At 35.3% G+C, this 26,436-nt stretch overlaps 1 protein-coding gene and 1 pseudogene across 2 annotated transcripts; one reads left to right on the top strand and one right to left on the bottom strand.

Annotated features, from left to right (window-relative positions):
• Positions 1-2,421: 2,421 nt before the first annotated feature.
• Positions 2,422-4,145, top strand: LOC133802003 (aromatic aminotransferase ISS1-like; annotated as a pseudogene).
• Positions 4,146-21,015: 16,870 nt separating this feature from the next.
• LOC133801100 (two-pore potassium channel 4-like) lies at positions 21,016-23,811 on the bottom strand. Of its 2 annotated transcripts, none has more exons than XM_062239246.1 (6): positions 22,434-23,811; positions 22,087-22,331; positions 21,898-22,007; positions 21,665-21,757; positions 21,446-21,582; positions 21,016-21,223 (listed from the first exon to the last, which is right to left on the bottom strand). In XM_062239246.1, the coding sequence occupies exons 1-2, from the start codon at positions 23,438-23,440 to the stop codon at positions 22,130-22,132; spliced, it is 1,209 nt and encodes a 402-aa protein (XP_062095230.1). In that variant the 5' UTR covers positions 23,441-23,811; the 3' UTR covers positions 21,016-21,223; positions 21,446-21,582; positions 21,665-21,757; positions 21,898-22,007; positions 22,087-22,129. The 2 variants fall into 2 exon arrangements, with proteins under 2 accessions (XP_062095230.1, XP_062095231.1); XM_062239247.1 differs by having other exon boundaries at positions 21,665-21,737.
• Positions 23,812-26,436: the final 2,625 nt, after the last annotated feature.

Raw genomic sequence — 26,436 nt, 5'->3', positions numbered from 1 at the left:
ATTCTCCCAGACGGGTGGCTTTGATACCAATTTGTTAGGCCCGACTACCTGCAATTCTGAAAATAACCCAATAAAACAGTACCAAAACAGAAAGAGCAGAACAAATAACCCAGGCTGATCAAGAAGCTGTGAAATGTGTATTAATCAACCAAATTGATACAGGTTCCACAGGGATTCGAGAGCCTGGGACTCTCCAGCTGTAATTAGCAAAAGCTAGTACATGCACGACCTTCTCTTTCCTCCTCACTCAATATATTCAGCTACTCCTCATTATTATCTACAATTACTAAACAGCCCCTTCCTATAGACCAAACTACCCCTGGTGTGTGGACTTGGTTCTCCTAGCATAAGTGAACCGAATAGGAGGCCTAACATTGAGCAATGATCACGTGGTACATTAATTTATAATAAATAAATGAATTTTGGGTTGAATTTCACGGCACAATAACCTACATATATATATATATATTATAGTTGAAAAGTGAAGATGGAGAGCATCAAGTATGTAACATGGATGGAAGTTGGCGTAAGTGAAAGAGGCACCACTCAACAGATGCTAGTCTCATAAATGAAGTAAAATCTGTCTGAGAAGATATGTATCTTTGTATCATTAGTTTGAATTTTCTAATCAGCAAATTTTGATATGTGTGCTTATTATGGCATGAACATAATTATATCTTTGATTATTTTTGGGAATATGCTGATTTGTTTAGTTTTGTGTTGTGTTGTCCTTCTTATTAGAATGATCCATCACTGTGTATCAATGTTAGAGATTAGCTTATTGTAGTTGGTGTCATTTAATGTCTCTTTCTCCTGCTTAAGTTGATATTGGAAAAGAGTAATGTAGATGACTGATCGATGTTTGGTTATTTTGTTTAGATTCTTATATGGTTTTCACTTCTCTTTTATTCATGAATCTGTTGTGGGGGATTCGGTCCTTGGAAGTTCTCATAGATAGCAAGGTTTTTCTTTTACAAATTATTTTCCAATGAGTTTGTGGTTATGATTGGTAGGGAAGAAAGAAAATAAGAGAAAATTGTATAGAATGTTAAAAGATGTGTTATTCTTAATCTTGATTCTAGAGGTAATTAATCACATAAATTGGTTTATATAATATATATATGAAAAAAATTCTATTAATTGATTAGTTGCTCTAACACGTTATTATGACAGTTATATCTCTTTTTTCTTCAAATTTCCAACCTACAACAAACCAAAACAAAGAATCATAGGCATGTTCAATCAAGAGAGGGGGATCAATGACGAATCAGAAATAGTACTGTCTTTAGTTATCTTTTCTTCAATTGGTATATATCTATATACATCACCATTTTGTAAATTGTATTTTGCTATCTACCAAACAAATAAGATTTGCTATCTACCAAAAAAATAAGAAGTAAAAGTTCTTGGTGATATGATCATTAAAGTAAAGAGAGTTTTGATCAAAGATTAATGACTAATCTATGACTACTTTTTGCTATTCGAAGTTTTTGAAATAGAGGATTTTCTCTAGTTACCTCTGCTGCCATTATGTAGTGCAGAGTTGGCCTTCCCTTAGTTTTCTTGTAATGTCCTTCCCCTCAAAATAAAAATAAAAAATTGCACAGTACTGCATTTTTGTTTCATTTATCTTGTGTCAATTAATTGCTTCTTCGAATTAATTGGGAACTTGTTTTATTTCATTGAATTTTACTTGAAAATTGCTATGCAGATTTAGAGTGTGAAGAATGATAAGAATGTTCATTATTAATATTCAAGACAAGTACATTCTAAAGTAATATATGCATATGCTTAGAGCTACATAACCTTAATGGTTTTTGTGTGTCCAATTATGAAGTATGTTCATGTACCATAGTATTGCATGTTCAGTTATTGGCTCAAGTATTTTCTAAAGCTTGAATATCATACTCTTTTGTTCTTCTGTATAGTAAGTTTGCCTTAGCTTCAATTGATGAGCTTTAATGTAAATTTGAGCTGAACTATTTGGCTTAGTTTGGACTTTTTGCTCTTGTATTATTTTCGGACTTGGTCAAGTTTTTGGGCCACATGTAGGTTGAGTAGTAGTAACCATTTTCTCTAGGGTAGGTTATTATATATAAGAATTAGTTATATGTGTTATTATATTGCAATTGAATAATGAAGGATAATCCTTAAAGTCACAATCACTTTGGTAAAGCTTTCTTATTTATTCATTTCTTGAGCAGTGCAAAGAAGAGTTGAAGAAAACTTGATTTGAGATATGGTAGGGCATCTTACACTGTATTTCAGAAGCCATACGTGAATGTGTTGGTCTTTTGCTGTTGATCATGTCTGCTTTAAAAAAATGATCAATGAATGAATTGCGTGGTTGGTCTGAGATAAAATGTGAACCTATTTTGCTAGTAATTCAACATGACAACCACTTATAGAAATGCGGTGTAACTTGTGACATTTTCTTTGCAGGCATTTGTGAACCTGGTTCTTACATTGTGTGATGCTGGGGATTCTGTAATTATGTTTGCACCATACTACTTCAATGCTTACATGTCGTTTCAGATGACTGGCGTCACCAATATACTGGTCGGTCCTGGTGACCCAGAGACACTTTATCCAGATGCTGGTGAGAAACTTGGATTTTTCTAGTTTTTTTGGTTGATATTCTATCATGGTTTAGAATATGCATCTTTACTCTGTTGATTTTCAGACTGGTTAGAGAAAACATTGTTGGAAACTAAACCAGTGCCAAAGCTTGTTACGGTTGTGAATCCTGGGAATCCCTCAGGAACATATATCCCTGATCCCCTTCTCAAGGTCTTGTTTTTCTCTCTCCCACGTAGCTATGAACTTCCATACTATTAATAAGAGAGAAAACTTTTATAATTCTAACCACTTTTTTTGTTAGTTTTTTTCTGATTATTTTCTTATTGGCTTGAACATAGAATTGCAGACATCTGTAAAAAAGTCGGATGTCGGCTTGTTGTGGATAATACATATGAGTAAGTTCCCAACTTTTTCTTATATCCAACTTGTCATGTTTTTTTTTTTTTTTTGTAAAAAAGCAATTGGGTTCTTATGTTGGTAAAATTTAGTTCGAAACACACAAATTGAGAGATGAGAACCCAATGGCAAAGTGATCAAAGCGTTGATCATTCTGATTACCTTTGAATTAAGCATATTACTGCTGGCATTAAATTCAATATTTTATGAGAGATCTATTGTGAGTTTTACAAATTGCTTTTACAGGTATTTTATGTATGATGATTTAAAACACACGTGTAGAGGGAGATCACATAGTGAACATTTTTTCATTCTCGAAAGCTTATGGAATGATGGGATGGAGAGTTGGATATGTAAGAAACAACACTTATCTTTCATGTTTTTTCAACTAATTGCTGTTAGTAAAAAGAATTACACCCTTCCATTTAATCTTACATTTTTAGTTGCTAATCTAGTTTACTTGTATACATGCAGATAGCATACCCATCAGATTTAGAAGGCTTTGCAGCTCAACTCCTAAAAGTTCAAGACAACATTCCCATTTGTGCATCAATATTTTCACAATACCTTGCTCTCTACTCACTTGAAGTGGGACCTGAATGGGTAACTGAACGAGTGAAATCCCTTGTCAAGAACAGAGAAATCTTATCCGAAGCCCTTTCTCCCCTAGGACAAGATGCTGTCAAAGGAGGTGAAGGTGCAATATACTTGTGGGCAAAGCTTCCAGAAACTTATGTGAACGACTTCGAAGTGGTTCGCTGGCTTGCTCACCGCCACGGGGTGGTGGCCATCCCTGGAAGTGCGTGTGGTTGCTCCGGTAGCTTGAGGATATCATTTGGAGGCTTGGTGGAAGAGGACTGCAGAGTGGCTGCTGAGAGGCTGCGAAGAGGGTTGGAAGAGTTGATCAGAGATGGAATGGTGCAATAGAAGTTCTAGCAACTGTATGTTAACTGTTTATACTTGGAAAGGATCTTAACAAGTCTATTTGACCGGTTTGTTTGCAAACTGGTTCTTATGAATAAAATGGCTGATAATGATTATGGCCCCTCTCAATTTAAGTATAGTTTGTCCAATAAGGCACTTCTAGTTTATGCAGCATGTATTTAACTCAATCAACAACATTAACTTAAATGCATGCAATGCAATTTTAATACACTTCAAATTGTTTAGTTCATTGTACATACTTTTAGGGTTAATAATTTTTTTTCTACCCCGAACTATTACCAATTTTACGCAACTCTATGAAAATATTATTAGTATGTAGGTAGTAATATTATAAAGATTGTAGGTATAAATATATGTATATATATATATGTTAGTTTTCTGTCAAAAGTGTAATCCATCTTTGCATTTTGAAAATAGTATAAACTAAGTTATGATGTAGTTTTCTATGTATTTTAGGTGGACAAGCTAAGCATTTGACTCAACCCAAGGCTGAGAGGAAAGAGTAAGATGAGCATTTGACTCAATAGTTTGCAAGAGGTATGCCTCTAACTTTTATTTTAATACCATGCAAATGTTAGAGGAGTTTGAATATCTTAAATATTCATCCATAGTGAAGTAGGTTCTGGGATTGTTACTGTGTGCTGCGGTGATAACGGAAGGTTGAGAACTTGTGTGTTTTAGTGAAGTAGGATCTGAGAAATTTGTGTGCTGCGGAGATAAGAAAGAAAACTTGTGTGTTTGAATTGATATTGGCAAATAGTTGGTTGCTAGTATGGGGAAAATGTTGTTCTATTTTATGTAGACTTGTCTATGATTATTCTATAATTGAATTATGTTTGTTTGATTGGTTTGATTATAACATATACTTGTATGAGTGTACTTATTGATAACAAAATAAAGTTGACTTTTTGTACCTTGATAACAAAATAATGAAAAAATATATTAGATTTACACAAATATCAATATCATCATATTAAGTAACTCGGTCCAAATACATGTTTCACTTAATAAGTGAACAACTTTCAAAAAGTAAATGTAGAGAATTAAAGTCATCATGGTAAACTTCTATCTAAAAGGTGTAGCTAAAATTTGAAAAAACTTTCATGTTTCACTTAAAAAGTGAACAACGAGATCTAAAGATATTATGATGCTTTGTTATTTCCATTTGCTTTGAAATCCTATTGCCGAGCCCAAAAAGTGTATCATGACCTTCCATTTGATTCCCTCTATCTGTGGAAGGTTCAGAAATGAAACAACAACAACATTAAAGCACTATTAGTACTAAATGCCATAATATTAAATAATGTATAACTAATAAACCCAACAAACTTGATCTTATAATATTCCCACTACAAAAAAGAAAAGCAAGAAACTATTCTGAATGGTATACAAAAAAATCACATAATTATTGAATATGGCATAACAGCAGCAACATTTTAGTTAAAAGTTTAAGGATACACCAAAAAGAAGGAATAACTAAGTTTCTGATGCAAATAAACCCAAAAACAAAAAGGGAAAATACTAATAGTCTCTACATAACAGGATATGATGAAGTCTCTAACATGTAACTTATGAAACTGATAGGCCACCAATAACTTTTGTTTATGCTAGGAAACATGGGAACAAAGCTGGGATGAGGGGCAGCGAATAGTTAGTTATATGAGGGAAATTATGGTGAGGGTAGGTGTAGGATTCCAAGCTGGGAACTAGAATATAAGGAGAGAACATGACGTGTATAAGGTGTTGATTGTGTAACCAGAAACTTGGGAGAGGCTAGGCTCTCGAATTCCTAGTGTCCTATTGAGACTTAATGCAATTTCATTACATTTCGACCATTCTGTGCAATTCTGCTGTATTCTGGGTTGTTTTTTTTTGCTGGAACTGTTTGATTGCAGGAATTATCTACCAATAGTGGTATCAAAGCACTACGATCCGTATGGCACCAAAGAAGGATTTGCAATTGGAATCGATAGAAGGGAAGATGGAGGAGATTCAGTCGGAGGTTTACTGAGAATTACAGGAAGCCAGATCTGAGTTTCAGCAATTTCCTAAAGAACTTGATCTGCTGAAACAAGAGATGCAGAGGTTGCCAGTAATGGAGAAGAAGATGGATTATCTTGTCACTCATCTAGCGACTTTATTGCGAACCCAGGGGCAACATACGCCAGCTGCAGCAACAGGGAGTACCGACCAACACGTTCAGCGGAGTTTGGAGGAATGCCCAGCTGAACAGATTCCTCCAGTTTCGGCGGCCAGGAGTATTCCGCCGGCCATGGGATCGGCGCCACCGCCACCTTCGATGCAGCGGGTATCTTCGTTTGGGGAAATCAACACAGGCCATGATTTTCGGCCGGTGAGGATGGAGTTGCCCCTATTTTCGGGAGAGCAACCCGATGGATGGATATCTAGAGTGGAACGCTATTTTTTGTTGATGAGGATGACTGAGCAGCTTCAGTTAGAATCGGCTATTGTGGCTCTGGAGGGGGATGCTTTGACATGGTTCCAGTGGGAACATCATCGCCGACCGATTACATCTTGGGCATCATTGAAGAGGTTGATATTACAGCGGTTCTGGGAATCTCCAGTTGGCTCCATATCTGAAGAATTGCTATCCATTAACCAGACCACTACAGTGAAGGAGTATCGGGTCAGGTGGGAAATGCTTGCCGCTCGGGTCCCCGACGTCCCGGAACACATTCTGGAAGGAAGCTTCATGCGTGGCCTCAAGGATGAGATCAAGGCTGCTCTTCACGTCCTTCAGCCTATTGGGTTAGCCCACATCATGGACACCGCCCAGAGAGTAGAAGAAGGGCAGCAACTCTTTTACTCAGGCCCAGTTCACAGAAGACTGCTCATGGACAGTCGGCCCAGATTCGAAATGCCCCTGTTCTTTCACGCACCCAGCAAACCACGTTTATAGCTCCCTCGTCCACGACTTCGCATCCTTAGCCGCGCGTAGCTTCTCCGGCGTATGGCGCCGGTCAGCAGAGCAAAACTCCGGCGTTTCGCTGCCTCACAGAAGCAGAATATCAGGAGAAACGGGCCCGAGGCATCTGGTTTAAGTGTGACAATTTTTCAGAGGGCATGAATGTGATCAGCGGGCATTGCAAGTGTTGCTATTATCAGATGAGGAAGATGTTCCACTTACAGAGGAGTCCCCTCCACCCTCGTCGGAGTCGGAAGAAACGGTGGTCACTGAGGAAACCTTAGCTACCTTATCACTTAATTCACTGGTAGGTATATCATCGGCGCACACAATGAAGTTGGCGGGGCATATAGGGCAGCGGCCAGTTACGGTTTTCATCGACACTGGGGCAACCCACAATTTCATCTCCATGGATGTTGTTTCAGCAGCGGGCCTTCCTATTACAACCACCACTTGTTATGGAGTATTGTTGGGCACAGGTGGAAAAGTAAGAACGGAGGGTATATGTGCGCAAGTGGAGTTGGATCTAGGGGCGTTGCGGGTAATCACAGATTTTCTGCCACTCGAGTTAGGGGGAGCTGATGTGATATTGGGTATTAAGTGGTTGGAGACATTGGGCAACGTGCAAGTTAATTGGAGAACCATGATTATGAAGTTTGAAATGGCGGGAACGTGGATAACTTTGCAAGGTGATCCAAGCCTATGTAAGTCACCGATTTCGTTGAAGGCGATGATACTTTCAGTTGAAAAAGAAGCACAAGGATTTTGGGTCCATTTTGGGGCGTTATCTAAGGAAGAGGACGTGAATAATGGTATTCAACCCGCCCAAATTACCGCTGTTTTACAGCGTTTTGCCGCTGTCTTTGGGTCACCACAGGGGCTGCCTCCAAGCCGAGGAAGGGAACATGCCATAGTACTTAAAGCGGGAACGGAGCCGGTGTCGGTGAGGCCATATCGGTATGCTCAAGCCCAAAAAGATGAGATAGAAAGGTTGGTTATGGAGATGTTACAAGCAGGGATTATTAGGCCAAGTACTAGCCCTTTTTCGAGCCCGGTTCTTCTAGTTAAAAAGAAGGATGGTAGCTGGAGGTTTTGCGTTGATTATCGGGCTTTGAATAGAGAAACGGTGGCGGATAAGTTCCCAATACCCGTCATTGATGAGCTGTTGGATGAACTCCATGGAGCACAAGTGTTTTCGAAGTTAGATTTGAAGTCGGGATACCATCAAATCCGGGTGGCAGCAAGGGATATCGAGAAAACGGCCTTTCGTACACACGAGGGACATTACGAATTTCTTGTCATGCCGTTTGGGTTGACAAACGCTCCAGCCACCTTCCAAGCGTTGATGCATCAGGTTTTTCGTGACTTTTTACGCAAGTTTGTGCTGGTTTTTTTTGACGATATTTTGGTTTACAGCTCTTCCATGGAGGACCATGCTCACCACCTTTCTTTAGTTTTGGAGAGACTGCAGCAACATACACTTTATGCCAACCAAAAGAAGTGTTTATTTGCTCAAAAACAGGTGGAATATTTGGGTCATGTAATTTCAGGAAACGGCGTGGCAGCGGACCCAAATAAGTTGGCAGCTATGGAGGATTGGCCCATTCCAAAAAATATTAGGGAGCTGCGGGGATTCTTGGGTTTAACAGGTTATTATCGGAAGTTTGTGCAAGGTTATGGACGGATAGCAAAGCCATTGACGGACCAGCTGAAAAAAGACGCTTTTGGGTGGACAATAGAGGCACAAGAGGCGTTTTTCCAGCTGAAGAAAGCCATGTGTTCGACCCCGGTTTTGGCGCTGCCAAATTTTTCTGCACCATTTGTGGTGGAAGCCGATGCTTCGGGTAGTGGATTGGGGGCGGTATTGATGCAAAATGGGAGGCCAATCGCTTTTTACAGCCATGTATTATCCGCTAGGGACCGTCTTAAATCAGTCTATGAGAGGGAGTTGATGGCTATCGTGTTGGCTATACTTAAATGGCGTCCTTATTTACTTGGGAGGAGGTTTGTGGTGCGAACGGATCAAAAGAGTTTGAAGTTTCTGTTAGAGCAGCGGCTTGTGGCTTTGGAGCACCAAAAATGGCTCACCAAGCTCCTTGGGTACGATTTTGAGATCCAATACCGTCCGGGTTTGGAAAACAAGGCGGCGGATGCCTTATCTAGATTACAAGGGGACGTTACTCTTGCTGCCATCTCAGTCCCACATCTTATTTCCATACCGGATTTACAAGCACACGTGGCCACATATCCTTTTTTAGCTAAGGTGATTGAGGAGCTGTCAATGGGCAAGTCGTGTGGTGGGTTTTCATGGGTACAAGGTTGTCTCAAGTTTAGGGGCAGGTTGGTCTTACCATCTTCGTCCCCTTTTATTCCACTGTTATTAAATGAGTATCATGGCAGCAAGATAGGTGGGCATTCGGGGGTCTTTAAAACATTCCAAAGGTTGGCGGCGGATCTATATTGGAAGGGAATGAGAAAGGATGTGCAGAAATACGTATTGGAGTGTGCGGTATGCCAACAAAACAAATATTTAGCTCAATCGCCAGCGGGTTTATTGCAACCATTACCCATTCTGGAACAAGTTTGGGAGGACATTTCAATGGATTTCATAGAGGGGTTGCCATTGTCGAATGGGTTTGACTCTATTCTTGTGGTGGTGGATAGGTTGAGCAAGTATGGTCATTTTATTCACTTGAGACACCCATATTCAGCAGCATCGGTGGCGGCTGTTTTTGTCAAGGAAGTGGTCAAACTTCATGGGATCCCAAGATCCATTGTGTCGGATAGAGATAAAATTTTCCTCAGCTTGTTTTGGAAAGAGTTGTTTCGGCTCCAAGGGACTGCATTGAAGCAAAGTACAGCTTATCATCCACAATCCGATGGGCAAACGGAGTTGGTTAACCGCTCTGTAGAGACGTACCTTCGTTGTTTTGTAAGCTCCAAACCCAACCAGTGGGCAAAATGGCTGCCATGGGCTGAATTCCGGTACAATACTTCCTATCATACAGCCGCTGGAATGACTCCTTTTCGGGTCTTGTATCACAGGGATCCTCCTTTAATTAGATTTGAGCATGGCAGCACTAGAGTACCGGCAGTGGAACAAAATTTAATGGAACGGGATGACATTTTGGAGCTGTTAAAACTGAATTTACAACGTGCCCAGCAGAAAATGAAGGCCCAAGCGGATAAAAAGAGGAGGGATGTCACTTTTGAAGTTGGGGACATGGTGTATGTGAAGCTAAGACCGTATAGACAACGTTCGGTGGCTAAACGGTTGAATGAGAAACTTTCTCCCAGGTATTTTGGTCCGTTTGCAATCATGGCACGAATTGGAGCTGCTGTCTATCGTTTAAAATTACCCCAAGATGTCGCAATAGACCCAGTTTTTCACGTTTCAGTACTTAGGAGGGCATTGGGACCCAATCAGCAGGCTAGCTCAATTCCTCCTGGATTAACGGCTGATTTGGAGTGGCTGCTGGAGCCGGAGGAGCTCTTGGAGGTTCGGCCAGGCACACATACGGAGTCCCTGCAAGCGCTCATCAAGTGGAGTAATTTGCCAGATTTTGAAGCCACTTGGGAAGATTTTTCGGTGATTCAAGACCAGTTTCCTCACTTTCACCTTGAGGACAAGGTGAAACTTCTAGCGGGGGGTATTGATAGGCCACCAATAACTTTTGTTTATGCTAGGAAACATGGGAACAAAGCTGGGATGAGGGGCAGCGAATAGTTAGTTATATGAGGGAAATTATGGTGAGGGGAGGTGTAGGATTCCAAGCTGGGAACTAGAATATAAGGAGAGAACATGACGTGTATAAGGTGTGGATTGTGTAACCAGAAACTTGGGAGAGGCTAGGCTCTCGAATTCCTAGTGTCCTATTGAGACTTAATGCAATTTCATTACATTTCGACCATTCTGTGCAATTCTGCTGTATTCTGGGTTGTTTCTTTTTGCTGGAACTGTTTGATTGCAGGAATTATCTACCAGAAACTAATCAGAAACTATTTTGATTTGAACAAGTCATAATAAATATCAACATATATGCTTACTCCTATTTAATCATGACTTTCTACTAAATAATTAATTTAGTTTAGATTATATCCATTAAATAACAAGTTACTCAAAAGTTTTCATGAACTCTGCAAGACCTGACATGCGAATGCACACTCACCATATTCTGTGCTTGCAATAAACCATGACATATGATATATATATATATATATATATATATATAAGCCACCAAAGAGAAAACCCAAACATATATAATATTCTCCATGCATCTCTTACATTAGAAAAGTGACCACAAGAAAACAGTAAACATCAAGTAATGGAGCAAATTTCAGGCCCAATGCAACAAATGGTGCCTAAAATTGGATTAAAGCTAGGGAGTGGGCCTAGAGAAATCGCAGGCAGTACATTCATCCAAAGTTATGGTACATGGTTCCAAAATTTAATAAATAATATAAGGTCTGCCAATGTGATTTCTCTTCTATCCTAATTTTCATAGACAAATAGAATGTTATAAGCTAATATTCATTAAGTGCATGAAATTCTATGATATTTTTATCCGAAGATTCAACAACATACCATATTAACAAATATGGTCAATGGGAAACAAATACCATACTAATAAAATATAAATTGAAGATTCACCATACAGGAGCACCCCTAGATGCATATTAACTTGCCTTGTTTCTTAACTAAGCCATTGTTGTCTATATTGAAAAGAACCTAATTAAATAGAGAAAAGAATAAAAAACAATACCAGAAAGAAAAGTAGGCAGTAGCAGGATAGCTCAGTTGACTATGAAGCTCAGTGTCTCTATCAAAGAAAAAACGAAACAAACTGTAAAGAAGAATGAAAGTAAATAGAACAGTTTAAAGCACTTGATGATTTCTTAGTTAAAAAAATAGAAGTATGAATGTCATCTGGAGTAGACTGAGAGCTTAACGGCAATGGAGACTGGGTATTCTGCTAGATGTATGTGTGATGGGTAGCGTGAAGATATTTGTAGAGGGGTGTCATATGTGTGATGTGTGATGGGTAGCGTGAAGATATTTAAATGACTGGTTGAATCAAAATAGAGTATAAACAATTTCCACTAAAATCAAATCACAATAATGCTTAAAAATCAAGATATTTGGGTGGTTGATAGCTGTGGAAAAGCTTAATGTTCAAGAGATCTTGCAAAAGAGAAGGCCTTTCCAGTCTTTGTCACCGGGTTGGTGTGTTTGCTGCAAGAACAATGGGGAATCTCTCTCCCATATTTTTTTGGAATGTTCATTTACATCGTCATTATGGATCTGTTTGCAGAGAGAGTTCGGCATCCAGTGGTGTATGCCTCAAAAATGCAAACAGTTGTTGGCTTGCAAGCTTAGAGGAGGCACAAGGATGTCTAGGTTGTGGTCGGCAGCATTTTTAGCTATTCTATGGGCTGTGTGGTTAGAAAGGAATGGTCGAATATTTGAAAATATAGAAAACAAAGTAGAAGACTTGTGGGAAAAGATCAAATTTTGGGTTGCATCGTGGGTGTATAAAACTAAAGGTTTTGTTGGTTTATCTTTTCAAGATCTCAACAGAGAGTGGGGCTGTATTCTGTTTTAAGAGACAATATTTATGGCTTAGAAATTGTGATGTTTTATTGCTTTAATCATTGTGTTACCACGGTTTTCCTCTGCCATAAGTGAGGCTCCCTAATAAATTTGAGAGGAGGTCAGTCTATGACATTTGACCTCTGTCTCTTTTCAAAAAAAAAAAACATCATATTAATACATCTAATTCAAAGTAAAAACTATAAGATAAATGAAGAGCACAACTTTCATAAAGAGAAACAGAGCAACGAATTGGAGATTGATACTTGGAATGGTAGGCCCAATACTCAAAATTATTTAGAACTTAATATGGACATAATATTACCGGCCCAATATGTAGTATCAATATCTAAATCAATAGCACTTGTTGAAAAATGTCTTTTTTTAGTGGTATATATATTCTGAAATATTGTAGTGATATAATTTTATATTTGGTATTCTATGGCATACTTGTGTTGTGTTTACTTTGTTAGTGCTGAAGATTTTTGTTTTTTATCTTGTTATGTTAATCAACTTTAGGGTATATTTGTGTTTTGATGTTCGTGCTTAATTTTTTTTAGATTTGTTGATTTTAGTATATATTATGTATATGTATATTTTTTCTTGGATACTTTGCCTTTGATTTTGTTATGTTTATTCAGATTTAGAGTATATATGTGTACTATTGTAATTAAGTTCTTTTTTGTGATTCATTTTTTACATTAATTGATTTTGGTGTGTGTATATATATATATCTATATAAAAATATGTTTTTGTTGGATATTTTTTTCTGGTATTATTATGATTAATTATATTTATATATATATGTATATTGTAATTCACAACATCATTGGTTTCCCAACCGTCTCAAACATTGTTGGCATTCTTACAAGGTCAGTTTTTGTTTAATAATCTCTAAGAGGGATTAATCAACTAATTTGACATATTTATATTGTTGGTTCTCTCATTCATTCGTTAATATATTATGGTAAGATATACTATTTAATTATAATTTGAAGTCTTTAATTCATTGGTGCAGGTAATATCATAGGACTGACTTTTAAGGTGGATGTCTAGATTTATTAGGAAGAATATTGAGAAAAGAAACATAATTGAGTTTTCAGTGATTTGGAGAAGAGAATTATGTTGTCTTGTTGAGATTTGTTGTATTATATATTTTGACGTTTATGGATTTATAATATTATAATGAATTTTTATTGAGAATTATTAAGTCTCGTGGGGATTTGATGTATTATTTATATTTTAACTGTATGAATAAATGTTGTATGTATATGAATTTTTATTATGATATATATAATTTTTTTTACAAATTATGGTAATAATAATTAATTATGTAAGTAATTTTTAAATTTAAATTTGTATCAAACTTCAATTGTTAAAAATATAATTAAAAGTTTTAAAAAATATATATCAAAAAATTATTATTTATATATATAAATTTAATGTTACGGCAATACCAATTAATTGTCGGCGTTGCCAGCAATGGCGACACCTATTAACTATCGGCGTTGCTAGCAACGGCGACACTTATTAACTATCGGTGTTGCCAGCAATGGCGACACCTATTAACTGTCGGCGTAGCCAGCAACGATAACACTTATTAACTGTTGGCGTAGCTACTCCTACGCCGGTATAGGCAAATATGACAGTTAGTCGACTGTCGTCATTGTTCAATAACGACAGTTAAAAACTATCGGGAAAGTCTATTTTTGTAGTAGTACAACATAACAGTTATATTTTTAACTACCAAAAAATTTATAAACCTACAATTTACACACAAAAATCTAGAATATTCCCATAACATGCAAAAAATAAAAACATAACAAATAATAATTTCCTACCAAAATTAATTATACACATTTATCTTAAAAAAACATATACAAACACATACATATACATATTTATCTAAATAATACAATTTCATAAACATATATACCTAAGAAAAATATATACAGTATCTATTTTTTTAATAACACAAAAACATCCTACACAAATAATATAATTTTTTTAAATATATATATATATATACACACATACAATTACATATTAACAAAAAAATTACAAAATATATAATTGACAAAAAAAGTATAACAAATATAGAAAAAATTACAATGGGGGCTCGGCAGAGGGGCAGAGGTGCTTGGGAGCTCCTTTACTGTTGCTCTTGGCAACCCTTAAATAAAATAACTTAGCAAACAAAAATATATTTAAACCATTAAAATAAAATAAAAATTAAAAGATAAGACTGTAGATGGTGGTGGTGGAGGTCGTGTGTAGGTCGGAGAGGGGCAGAGAAGGGTGGGAGAGGGCCATGAAACCAAAGAAAGGGAGAGAGTAGAGATAGAGGGAGAAGGAGAAAATCTGTAAAAATTTCAAAATGAGGAAGAAGGGGTGAGCGGCTGTGTTTATTGCTAAGACTTTTGCCGGCGTGTTTAGTTGCGCTGGCAAAAGTCAAAAATTGCGTCGGCAACAGTTGCCCCTGCTGCCCTAATTCAAAACGACATCGTTTCATTTAATGAGACTTTTGTTGGCGCAAATTTAATTTTTCCAGCGCAACAAAACGCGTTAGCAAAAGTCAACACTGTAATTAAAACGTAGACTTTTGCCCGCGCGTTAGGTGAAACGCGTTAGCATATATAGTGATGATGTCTCCTAGTAGTAGTAGCAGTAGTGATGAATGGTTGGGTGACGATGTATTGCTTGACATATTTCATCGATTCCCTCATTATCGATGCCTCATCAAGTGTAGCATGGTAAGCAAGCGTTGGCTTTCTCTTATTCATTCTCATTCTGATGATTTTTATCAATATTATCACACTCACAACAATAACCACAAAATATCATCATCATCATCACATTGTTTCTGCTACAAGTACCCCTCTTGTACGCTCTTCCTAAATTCTATGGTGATGGATCGCCCTCTATCTACAATTTCGTGATACCATGAGTAGTAGTAGTAGTTTGTCAAGATTTTTGGTCCCTGTCCTTGAAGACATTGTTATTCGATCATCTTTAGAGGATTTGTTCTTGATATCCCACAAATCCAATCCAAAACTATTCTACATTTACAATCTTCTGAAGAAGAAGTGGGTTGCCCTCCCTGAGGCCCCACAAGACCGGCAAAGGCGTGGATTAGTGCACAATCAAAGCGATGACAATAGTTGTAGAGTTGTGTTAATGGACGTCAAGCCTAATTACTTTCATGATGTATTTTACATTACAATGTTTTGTTCCGAGACTGGAATGTGGACTGAGAAAAACTCTTACTGGACTCGTACACCTCAACCCTCATCTCTCGCACTAACTCATGGACACATTCAACAATTTCAAGGTGTGTCTTCGTCCAGGCTGGCAAGAGTACACTGGATGAGAGGAATGGGAGTCTTGTATTTCAACCCATATTTGACGCATAGGTTTGGTATTTCTTTCTTATTTTTACCCCAAGAATTTTGTTCAAATGGACTTCGGGACCACCACGCCGAGAGGGCTCGCCTGGGTGTGGTCCAAGGCCAGCTACGACTTTTGGAGTTGTGCAGAAGGTGGTTTGGTTTGGTTTTGAATGTTTGGGCATGGGATGATGAGGCTGACAGATGGGATCAGGTGCATCGTAGAGTGAAGTTTCCATGGACCTTACTTGCAAGGTCAAATACGATCGACAATGTTCTTGCCTTGCATCCTAACAATGGAGATCAAATTTTCTTGGTACGCAACTCTGATATTTGCTTATACAACATTACCAAAGATGAGTATAAAGTACTTGGCCAATTTCCCAAAGAAGAAGAAGAAGATGATAATAGCACGGGAATGAATTCAATGATCTCCTTAACGGGAATATTTACCTTTATGAACCCTTTCTGTCCCACATCACTTTTTGCCTTAAAAAGTGAGCTCAACAAATTAGAATTAATCTTATAGAATAAATCTTATATGTTTTCCGTTCATTAAGTTGTTAATATGAAATTCTTCTTCCTCATCATTATTATATGTTTAGTTTCTACATCATTAATGAAATCAACTCTTCTTTACTAAAGAAACAAACGTGATTATCTCTTCTCTTCTCAGGTCATTTATTTTTAAATGGTATTCTACTAAAATACCAATTCCATTATAAATTACACACTTAATTGTAAATTTGTTAAATCTCGTAATATTGAAAACTAAAACAAAACGACCACAAATTAAAAAACCTTAGTGATAGCAAGAAAGAAAGCCAAGCCAAAATGTGCCATTGTTCTTTAAAATGTGACAAACTCGTTTGTGCCATTTCATGGCTCAGTTATGTTAGTTATTTTGGTATTGTTAAGTTATTAGTTTAAGAGTGTTGCTAATTGACACCTTAAGGTGCCCGACAAGCAAAATGTGCCATTGTCTTTTAAAATGTGACAAACTCGTTTGTGCCATTTCATGGCTTGGTATTGTTAAGTTATTAGTTTAAGAGTGTTGCTAATTGACAACTTAAGGTGTCCGATAATACATAAGGGGACTCTTCATGATTAGTTAGTGATTTTCAATATTTGTTATTATTTTAAATTATGTGGTCCCCATATTGGATTGCACAAAATGTAATGTTGGACACCACTAGTGTCCCTTAGACTATCTCTAATGAAAGATGCAAAAGTAGTACTAAATTTAGTACAAAAAGTTAATAAATGACTTATTTAGCACAAATTTTACAATGTGACTCCAATGCATATAGATATAAAATGAGAAATGCTAAAGACCCTAAGGTGCCCAACACCTTGTATCGCTGTTGGTGCTAATCAATATCGGATTCACATATTTGAATTAAATTAAAATTGTTGGATCCGGCAATAAAATTACACCAATGATGATATGTCTCGTCCTAAGAGCAACTCCAACCACACTAGTCATTTGATAAAATTAGTCATTTTAGCATGTCACTTTTTTTAGCTTTTTCCTACTCCGACTATAACCCCATCATCATAGCTATTATAACAATTTACTTTTTGACTAACCAAATATAGCAAATGTGAAAGACTAGCTAAATTAACGACATATTATTTTAATAATAAAAATTAGTAAGGAGGGGACATAAAATCAATGTTGGCATTCAAGAAAATTAAATAATTATTAAAATAATCAACTCTCTCTATAATAGAGAGCATGGTTGGAATAAGTTCAAAAAATGACTATCTATAATAGTTTTTTTAGCTATTTTGGTTAAAATTTAACTATTATTTGGCTAGTGTGGTTGGCTAAGTGCCTTGTAGCAATGCTCATATAATAGTGGTGTAAAAAAATCTACACTTAATACCAATAATAAATAAGTTACCAAAAATAATAATAAGTAATGATAAAAAAGTAAATAAAAAATCAATATTTAATGTCAATAATAAATAATGTAAGCAAATATTTATTGATTTAAATTTGAATTATGTTATATTTTGATCCAAATTTGAATCATTTATAGGCATGCGCCAACTTTTGACTGGCCAATAGAATTTTTTTTATTGTTTTATTATTTTTTAAATATGTTATATTTTAGCAATATATATTTTTGCATTTGTATAGCATTTATCTTAGTTTAACGTTGCTAAATTATTTTCAGTAGAAGATACAAATATTTTGTGAGTATATACCTTTTATTACTATATTGTTATTTATAGCACTTAAAATGTTCCTACTTTTTTCAGGAGTTATAAAGTTTTAAGTTCTTATTTTAATAACTTTTATTTCAGTCATATAATTTTCGAAATATCTCCTTTTTATAATAATAACGGACCTTTATTGTATACACTTCAATTAACTTTAATTTTGAATTTATTTACTTTAACGATATATATTAAAACACTAATAAGTAAAAAAAAATCTTAATTTTTTTGCATAATTATTAAATTAATTTTTTATTATAATTAAACCGAAATTCCGTTCGGTTATTTTATGTTAGGCGTATGATATTGATCTTAACCAAAACAACATTAAAAATTGCTATGCATAACAAACAAATCAATAAGTAACAATAAGATCTAACAAATTAAATCGTTTAATTGTAAAAAAAAAAATCCAAATTGAAAATAAAATAATAATTAAAAGGAGTAGGTAGGTAGTATAGGGCATTTTAATCGTATAATTGCAATTCCTGAATTATAGGGTGATTTGAAATTAAAATTTGAAAACAGATACATTGCACATTATTATTATTATTATAAATAATAACTAGTGGTAGGTAGGTGGTTGATGAGGCATAGTGATCATGATGTCTCCTAATAGTGATCAATGGTTGGGTGACGATGTACTGCTTAACATATTTCATCGACTCCCTCACTATCGATGCCTCATCAAGTGTAGCATGGTCTCTAAGCGTTGGCTTTCTCTTATACATTCCCATTCTGATAATTTTTATCAATATTATCACATTCACAACAATAACCACAAAATATCATCATCATCGTCATCACATTGTTCCTGCTACAAGTACCCCTCTTGTACGCTTTTCTTAAATTCTATGGTGATGGATCGCCCACTCTATCTACAATTTCGTGATACCACGAGTATTAGTAGTAGTTTGTCAAGATTTTTCGTCCCTTCCCTTAAAGACATGGTTATTCGATCATCTTTGGAGGATTTGTTCTTGCTATCGCACAAGTCCAATCCAAAACTATTCTACATTTATAATCTTCTGAACAAGAAGTGGGTTGCCCTCCCTAAGGCCCCACAAGACCGGCAAAGGCGTGGATTAGTGCGCAAGCAAAGTGATGAAAATAGTTATAGAGTTGTCTTAATGGACGTCAAGCCTAATTCCTTTCATGATGTATTTCACATTACAATGTATTGTTCCGAAACAGGAATGTGGAGTGAAAAAAACTCTCACTTACCTCATACAGCCGAACCTTCATCTCTCACACTAACTCATGGACACATTCAACAGTTTCAAGGTGTGTCCTCGTCCAAGCTGGCAAGAGTACACTGGATGAGAGGAATGGGAGTCTTATATTTCAACCCATATTTGACGCATAGGTTTGGTATTTCTTTCTTATTTTTACCCCAAGAATTCTGTTCAAATGGACTTCGGGACCACCACGCCGAGAGGGCTCGCCTGGGTGTGGTCCAAGGCCAGCTACGACTTTTGGAGTTGTGCAGAAGGTGGTTTGGTTTGGTTTTGAATGTTTGGGCATGGGATGATGAGGCTGACAGATGGGATCAGGTGCATCGTAGAGTGAAGTTTCCATGGACCTTACTTGCAAGGTCAAATACGATCGACAATGTTCTTGCCTTGCATCCTAACGATGGAGATCAAATTTTCTTGGTACGCAACTCTGATATTTGCTTATACAATATTACCAAAGATGAGTATAAAGTACTTGGCCAATTTCCCAAAGAAGAAAAAGAAGATGATAATAGCACAGGAATGAATTCAATGATCTCCTTAACAGGAATATTTACCTTTATGAACCCTTTCTGTCCCACCTCACTTTTTGCCTTAAAAAGTGAGCTCAACAAATTAGAAGTAATCTTATAGAATAAATCTTATATGTTTTCCGTTCATTAAGTTGTTAATATGAAATTCTTCTTCCTCATCATTTTATATGTTTAGTTTCTACATCATTAATGAAATCAACTCTTCTTTACTAAAGAAACAAACGTGATTATCTCTTCTCTTCTCAGGTCATTTATTTTTAAATGGTATTCTACTAAAATACCAATTCCATTATAAATTACACACTTAATTGTAAATTTGTTAAATCTCGTAATATTGAAAACTAAAACAAAACGACCACAAATTAAAAAACCTTAGTGATAGCAAGAAAGAAAGCCAAGCCAAAATGTGCCATTGTTCTTTAAAATGTGACAAACTCGTTTTTGCCATTTCATGGCTCAGTTATGTTAGTTATTTTGGTATTGTTAAGTTACTAGTTTAAGAGTGTTGCTAATTGACACCTTAAGGTGCCCGACATGCAAAATGTGCCATTGTCTTTTAAAATGTGACAAACTCGTTTGTGCCATTTCATGGCTTGGTATTGTTAAGTTATTAGTTTAAGAGTGTTGCTAATTGACAACTTAAGGTGTTCGATAATACATAAGGGGACTCTTCATGATTTGTTAGTGATTTTCAATATTTGTTATTATTTTAAATTATGTGGTCCCCATATTGGATTGCACAAAATGTAATGTTGGACACCACTAGTGTCCCTTAGACTATCTCTAATGAAAGATGCAAAAGTAGTACTAAATTTAGTACAAAAAGTTAATAAATGACTTATTTAGCACAAATTTTACAATGTGACTCCAATGCATATAGATATAAAATGAGAAATGCTAAAGACCCTAAGGTGCCCAACACCTTGTATTGCTGTTGGTGCTAATCAATATCGGATTCACATATTTGAATTAAATTAAAATTGTTGGATCCGACATAAAATTACACCAATGATGATATGTCTCGTCCTAAGAGCAACTCCAACCACACTAGTCATTTGATAAAATTAGTCATTTTAGCATGTCACTTTTTTTAGCTTTTTCCTACTCCGACTATAACCCCATCATCATAGCTATTATAACAATTTACTTTTTGACTAGCCAAATATAGCTAATGTGAAAGACGCATAGGTTTGGTATTTCTTTCTTATTTTTACCCCAAGAATTCTGTTCAAATGTATTAATACATAACCACCTCACATAACTAATATCGAAAAAATGTATTAATACACAAAATTTAGGTGTTTCCAAAAATTGATGATCGCCTAAAAAAGATGACATGTGTGACAGCTCCTTTCTCCCGTATTGGAGGCCAACTGAGCCCTCTCCTTTCTTCTCTTCTCAAGTTCCTGTAAAATCAATCAGAATAATTTATACAATCTTATACAATATCATCCTTCTCTTATAGCATAAAGATCTATTTAGAGATTTAAAAACTCAGCCACAGAAGAAACCTTTTCTCAAGTTTCAAAAAAACAAATGGGAACCAGTAAAAATAAAAATGAACTCTCAATGAAAACTGAACACATATGTCACAAATATCCTAAAAAAGAAAAGGAAGCAAAACTGACCATGGTAGTGTCATAGTGACTCTACCACACTACCAATCATAAAAGCTATCCAGAGCTGAGACAAGCTGAACTCATTTGGCAGTTCCCAAACATTTTTGGTTGCTTTGCTTCAAAGTACTTGTCTCCTAGATAAGCTACTGCATGATAATCAAACCAGAAATACAGTATTAGAACAAAGAGATAAAGACAACAGTTAAATACAAACCACAATCTTCCAACCTTCGACAACCCAGGTCACACTCCTATCTGACTTGCTATTGCTCTAATCATGAGGCCAACGTTCGACAGAGAACTGATCAAATTGAGAGAAAGCTGTAGCCATTAAAATTCGACTTAATAAGATGAAATTGAGAGAAGCAAAAAAAATTCAATCTTATATAAAAGCAAAAATCACATTCAATCTGAAATGAAACAGCCAAAATGTCTTGTCCAGGCAGAGTTCAAGATCATACCCACGTCTGAAAAATGTAAGCACAGAGAGAGAGAGAGAGAGAGAGAGAGCGTGCGTATTTGAGAATAAGAAGGATTCGAGCGAAGTGAGCACTGAGCAGAGGCTAATCACCTACAACCAAAAAAGGACAAGATATTAATAAGTGAATATCTTTTTCTATTCAAACAAAAATTAAGATAGATTCCTATACCATGATTTCAGTCACCATTTTTCTTTTTCCTAGCTTGTGAATGTCAACCATGATGTGGATGTGGCCCTGGATTTGGATCATCCAGATTTAAGCCTTTCTCTTTGTACTTGTCCATGATATGTCCCACTGTAGCTATTGGGCCATATTCTTCTGCATATTCGTGATATTTTTCCTCAATATCTTGAATAAGTTGTCCTTCCACCGCTTCCATTTTGCATAGATAATACAAGACAAATTCAGATTTGCTGCCAAAAAAAATATTCAAACTTATTATTAGATCAAAATCATTACCGTATGTAACCAAAACAAATTAATAAAACGAGAAAAATATGCAATATTATTTTTACCTCATACATCCGGACCTTCTTCCCCCCTCTACCAGCTCCACAGCGGTCAACATCTTATTTAAAAAGCGACGCTTTTGAATATGTTGGTAAAGTATTACAAAAAAATTTGTGAAGACAAAATTATTTGGAATAATCCAAAAAGTTGCAAATATTCGTCCTTTCCATGTTGCAAAAGGGTAGTCGCCATACCCTAGTGTGGTAGAAGTCACTAGGGTGGCATACACGCTCTCCTCCCATGGTATTTTCTCAACATAGTGGAAACACAACACTCCAAGACTTTGCAAACATACAAGAGCTAGAAAGGAGATAAGGACTTTGAGGTTGCGGTTGAGCGATGACCATTTTTTCGCCTTTGAACCGAGAATGTCAGTTAGTAGACGACTAAACAGATGGTTTAGCCACGCCATGCTCAACATCACACAACAAACGATGACGTATCTTGAATAAACTGTGTTTGGACTAAGATCGCCATAACCAACTGTGGAGACACTAGCCGTGATAAGGTATAATATGTCTACAGTAGTACTGTTGGTTGCCTTGCCGTTCAAAGGGAGGTTAAGCTCCATGAAGAAAAATAGGGCAATCAACAAAAGACATATTGACATTTTCCACCCTATCTTATTCATCTCTCGAAGATTGCGTCCTACTACACATATCTTGCTCTTCTCTATTGGAATCCAAGTAGATGGCGCCGATGATGTTCTTTTGAGTTTTTTTATTGTTCGGATTCGACCACATCTTTCTAATAATTCTGCATCACTAAGTGGTGAATGTTGACGTGGGGTCAAAGTTTGTGGCTGTGGTTGTGGTTGTGGTTGTGGTTGTGGAGGGCCTATAGTGTCGTGGATTCTCCCTTGGTTGAGTGCTGGCCCAATATTTATGGCATTGTCTGTTTCTTCACTGCATGCATGACTTGACCCGATATCCATTATGTACAACTCTTGTTCATTGCTGGCAGAAACTAATGAAGTATCATCACCACTATGTCTTTGTTCACCGAGCTCCATAAATTCTGTTAAAGAAAAGAAATAAAAAACAAAAGAACATCTTTACTATAGGGGTAATCCAAATATCATTGGCATATGGCATGTTTTTACTAAGAGGTCATCAAACAACTTGGGAGCAAGAGTTAATTTGCTTTATCCATAGTAGACAATTATAGCATAAGGGTATGAATTTATCTTTTAAAACACAAGAGTGATTACTTTGAAAAATTTAAACAGTGGAAGAACTATGTTGAGAAATAAATTGGTAAGTTGCTTAAAGTTATTAGGATAGATAATGGCCTAGAATTTGGTAATAAGGAATTTAATATTTGGTGCAAAATTTTTGGATATTATGTGATGAGTATGTTGAAGGATTACATTGAACATCCACGACCTGGACGTTACTTGATAAAAGAGGTATGTATATATATTTATAAAAAGTTTGCAATTTATTTATTATTAAGTATATATAATCAAATAATAGTAATAATTAAATAATATATTTTATTTTGTAGCTAAACACTATGCCATATACATCAACACAGATTAATGAAATGCGACAATAGTAGGCGAGCGATATGCTACCGATAGTTCAATGTCATCGTCCCAAAAAATAGGTTTTTGTTGTTTACTTTTTCTATCTTACTATATGTCTAGCTAGCTAGTGTAATAGTTGTTGATTTTGTATGTGTAACAACAAATATTACCTTTTTGTACATTTAGCTAGTTGAAACATATTATATACACATTTCAGTTTTATTAATGAAAATTCATAATTTAAATTTGCATATAATTTAGACTTTTTAATTAATATATTAAATTTCATTTCAAAAAATATATACTTAATCATATTAATTAATATATTGAAAATAAATATTTTATTACTTATTAATTCTTATTATTTAAAAATGCAAAATCCAATTATGACTCGGGATAAAAGACATTGAATATATACAAAGTCTTTTATGTGGAGACGTTGGTCTAATTTGAAAGTGAATAAAGCATAGTCAAACATGGGTATATGTAGTATGTTTTATTATTATTAATTTTTTTTAGATTCCATGACACATGAGTACCATGTATAGAACTTTATGTTCATTTATATATATATATATAAACTAAATCATATATATATATTACATAAATTATGGGTGTTGTACAGGTAAAATTATGTGGGTATATGTTCAACACGTGGAGTAGCTGCATTTATAAAAAAAAAACAAGTATATAATATGTATTGATATCGCTGATCTTCCCATTTTCATGATTATATATGTCACTTGAAACAAAGTTGAAGATCAACAATTCTATTATTATAATACTGGGGAAAATTTTATAATTGTGAAAATGTTAAATGTGTCAAATTGAAAACTTGGAAATGTCCATGTGAAGTTATGATGCTATTTTAATTAAATTAATTATTCCTTCCTTTTTTAAGTCTTTGTTTTGAAGAAATAAAATAAAAGAGGTTGCAACCTTCAATGCTTTTCTTCCCTCCTTCAATATTTTTTTCTCTAATTTTGAGTTGTGGTGATAAGTGTTATTTCTTAATCGGACTTGTTAATTGAAATTGTTGATACTACAAAAATGAAACTTTATGTTGCTTTGCAATTATATAAATGAAACTTTATATGGTTGTTTAAGGAGTTTCAATGGTTGCTTAACATGTTGCTTTATGAATTGTTAATCAAGTTACTTTAATGACTGCATAAGGAGATTCAAGGGTTGATTAATAGGTTGTTTTATGGGTTGATTAGGATATTTAAAGTTGTTTAACATGTTGCTTTATATGTTGCTTAATAGGTTGTTATATAGAATTACTTCAGAATTTTCAAGGGTTACTTAAGAGGTTGCTTTATAGATTGCTTATGAAGATTATGGGTTTAGGAATTTCAAGAATTGCTTAACATGTTGCTTTATGAGGATTATGGGTAGTCCAAGGAGTTTCTAAGGTTGCTTAACAGATTGTTATCTAAGGTTGCTTAAAGAGTTTCAAGAGTTGCTTAATAAGTTAATTTATGCGTTGTTTATCAAGTTGCTTTAAGAATAGTGTAAGTAGTTTCAAGGGTTGCTTAACATGTTGCTTAATATGTTGTTATGTAGAATTGCTTCAGAATTTTCAAGCGTTGCTTAAGAGTTTGTTTTATAGATTGTTTATGAGGATTACAGATTGCTTAGGAGTTTAGAGAGTTGCTTAACATGTTGTTTTGTGAGGATTATGGATTGCTTAAGTAGTTTCTAGGGTTGCATAATAAGTTGTTTATGAAGTTGCTTTAAGGATTGCATAAGGAGCTTCAAGGGTTGCTTAGCAGGTTAATTTATGGGTTGCTTAACATGTGTGATTTATGTGTTGCTTAATAAGTTATTACATAAAATTGCTTCAGAATTTTCAAGGGTTGCTTTATAAAATGTTTATGAGAACTATGGGTTGCTTAGGAATTTTAATGGTTGCAGAACAAATTAAAAGAAACATATACTATTTCATTAAGTTTATGAGGTAGCTGCAGCTTAGGTTGCATATATAAGGTTGTTGTTGGTGTTCCATAGGAGCTTGCTAAGGTTGCATCTCATGTTGAAGATCAACAATTCTATTAATATAATACTGGGGAAAATTTTATAATTGTGAAAATGTTAAACGTGTCAAATTGAAAACTTGGAAATGTCCATGTGAAGTTATGATGCTATTTTAATTAAATTAATTATTCCTTCCTTTTTTAAGTCTTTGTTTTGAAGAAATAAAATAAAAGAGGTTGCAACCTTCAATGCTTTTCTTCCCACCTTCAATATTTTTTTTCTCTAATTTTGAGTTGTGGTGATAAGTGTTATTTCTTAACCGGACTTGTTAATTGAAATTGTTGATACTACAAAAATGAAACTTTATGTTGCTTTGCAACTATATAAATGAAACTTCATATGGTTATTTAAGGAGTTTCAATGGTTGCTTAACATGTTGTTTTATGAGTTAATCAAGTTACTTTAATGACTGCATAAGGAGATTCAAGGGTTGATTAACAGGT

Source organism: Humulus lupulus, chromosome 9 (genome assembly GCF_963169125.1).
Source record: "Humulus lupulus chromosome 9, drHumLupu1.1, whole genome shotgun sequence".
Taxonomy (NCBI): domain Eukaryota; kingdom Viridiplantae; phylum Streptophyta; class Magnoliopsida; order Rosales; family Cannabaceae; genus Humulus; species Humulus lupulus.
This window is presented reverse-complemented; position numbering and strand designations above follow the sequence as displayed.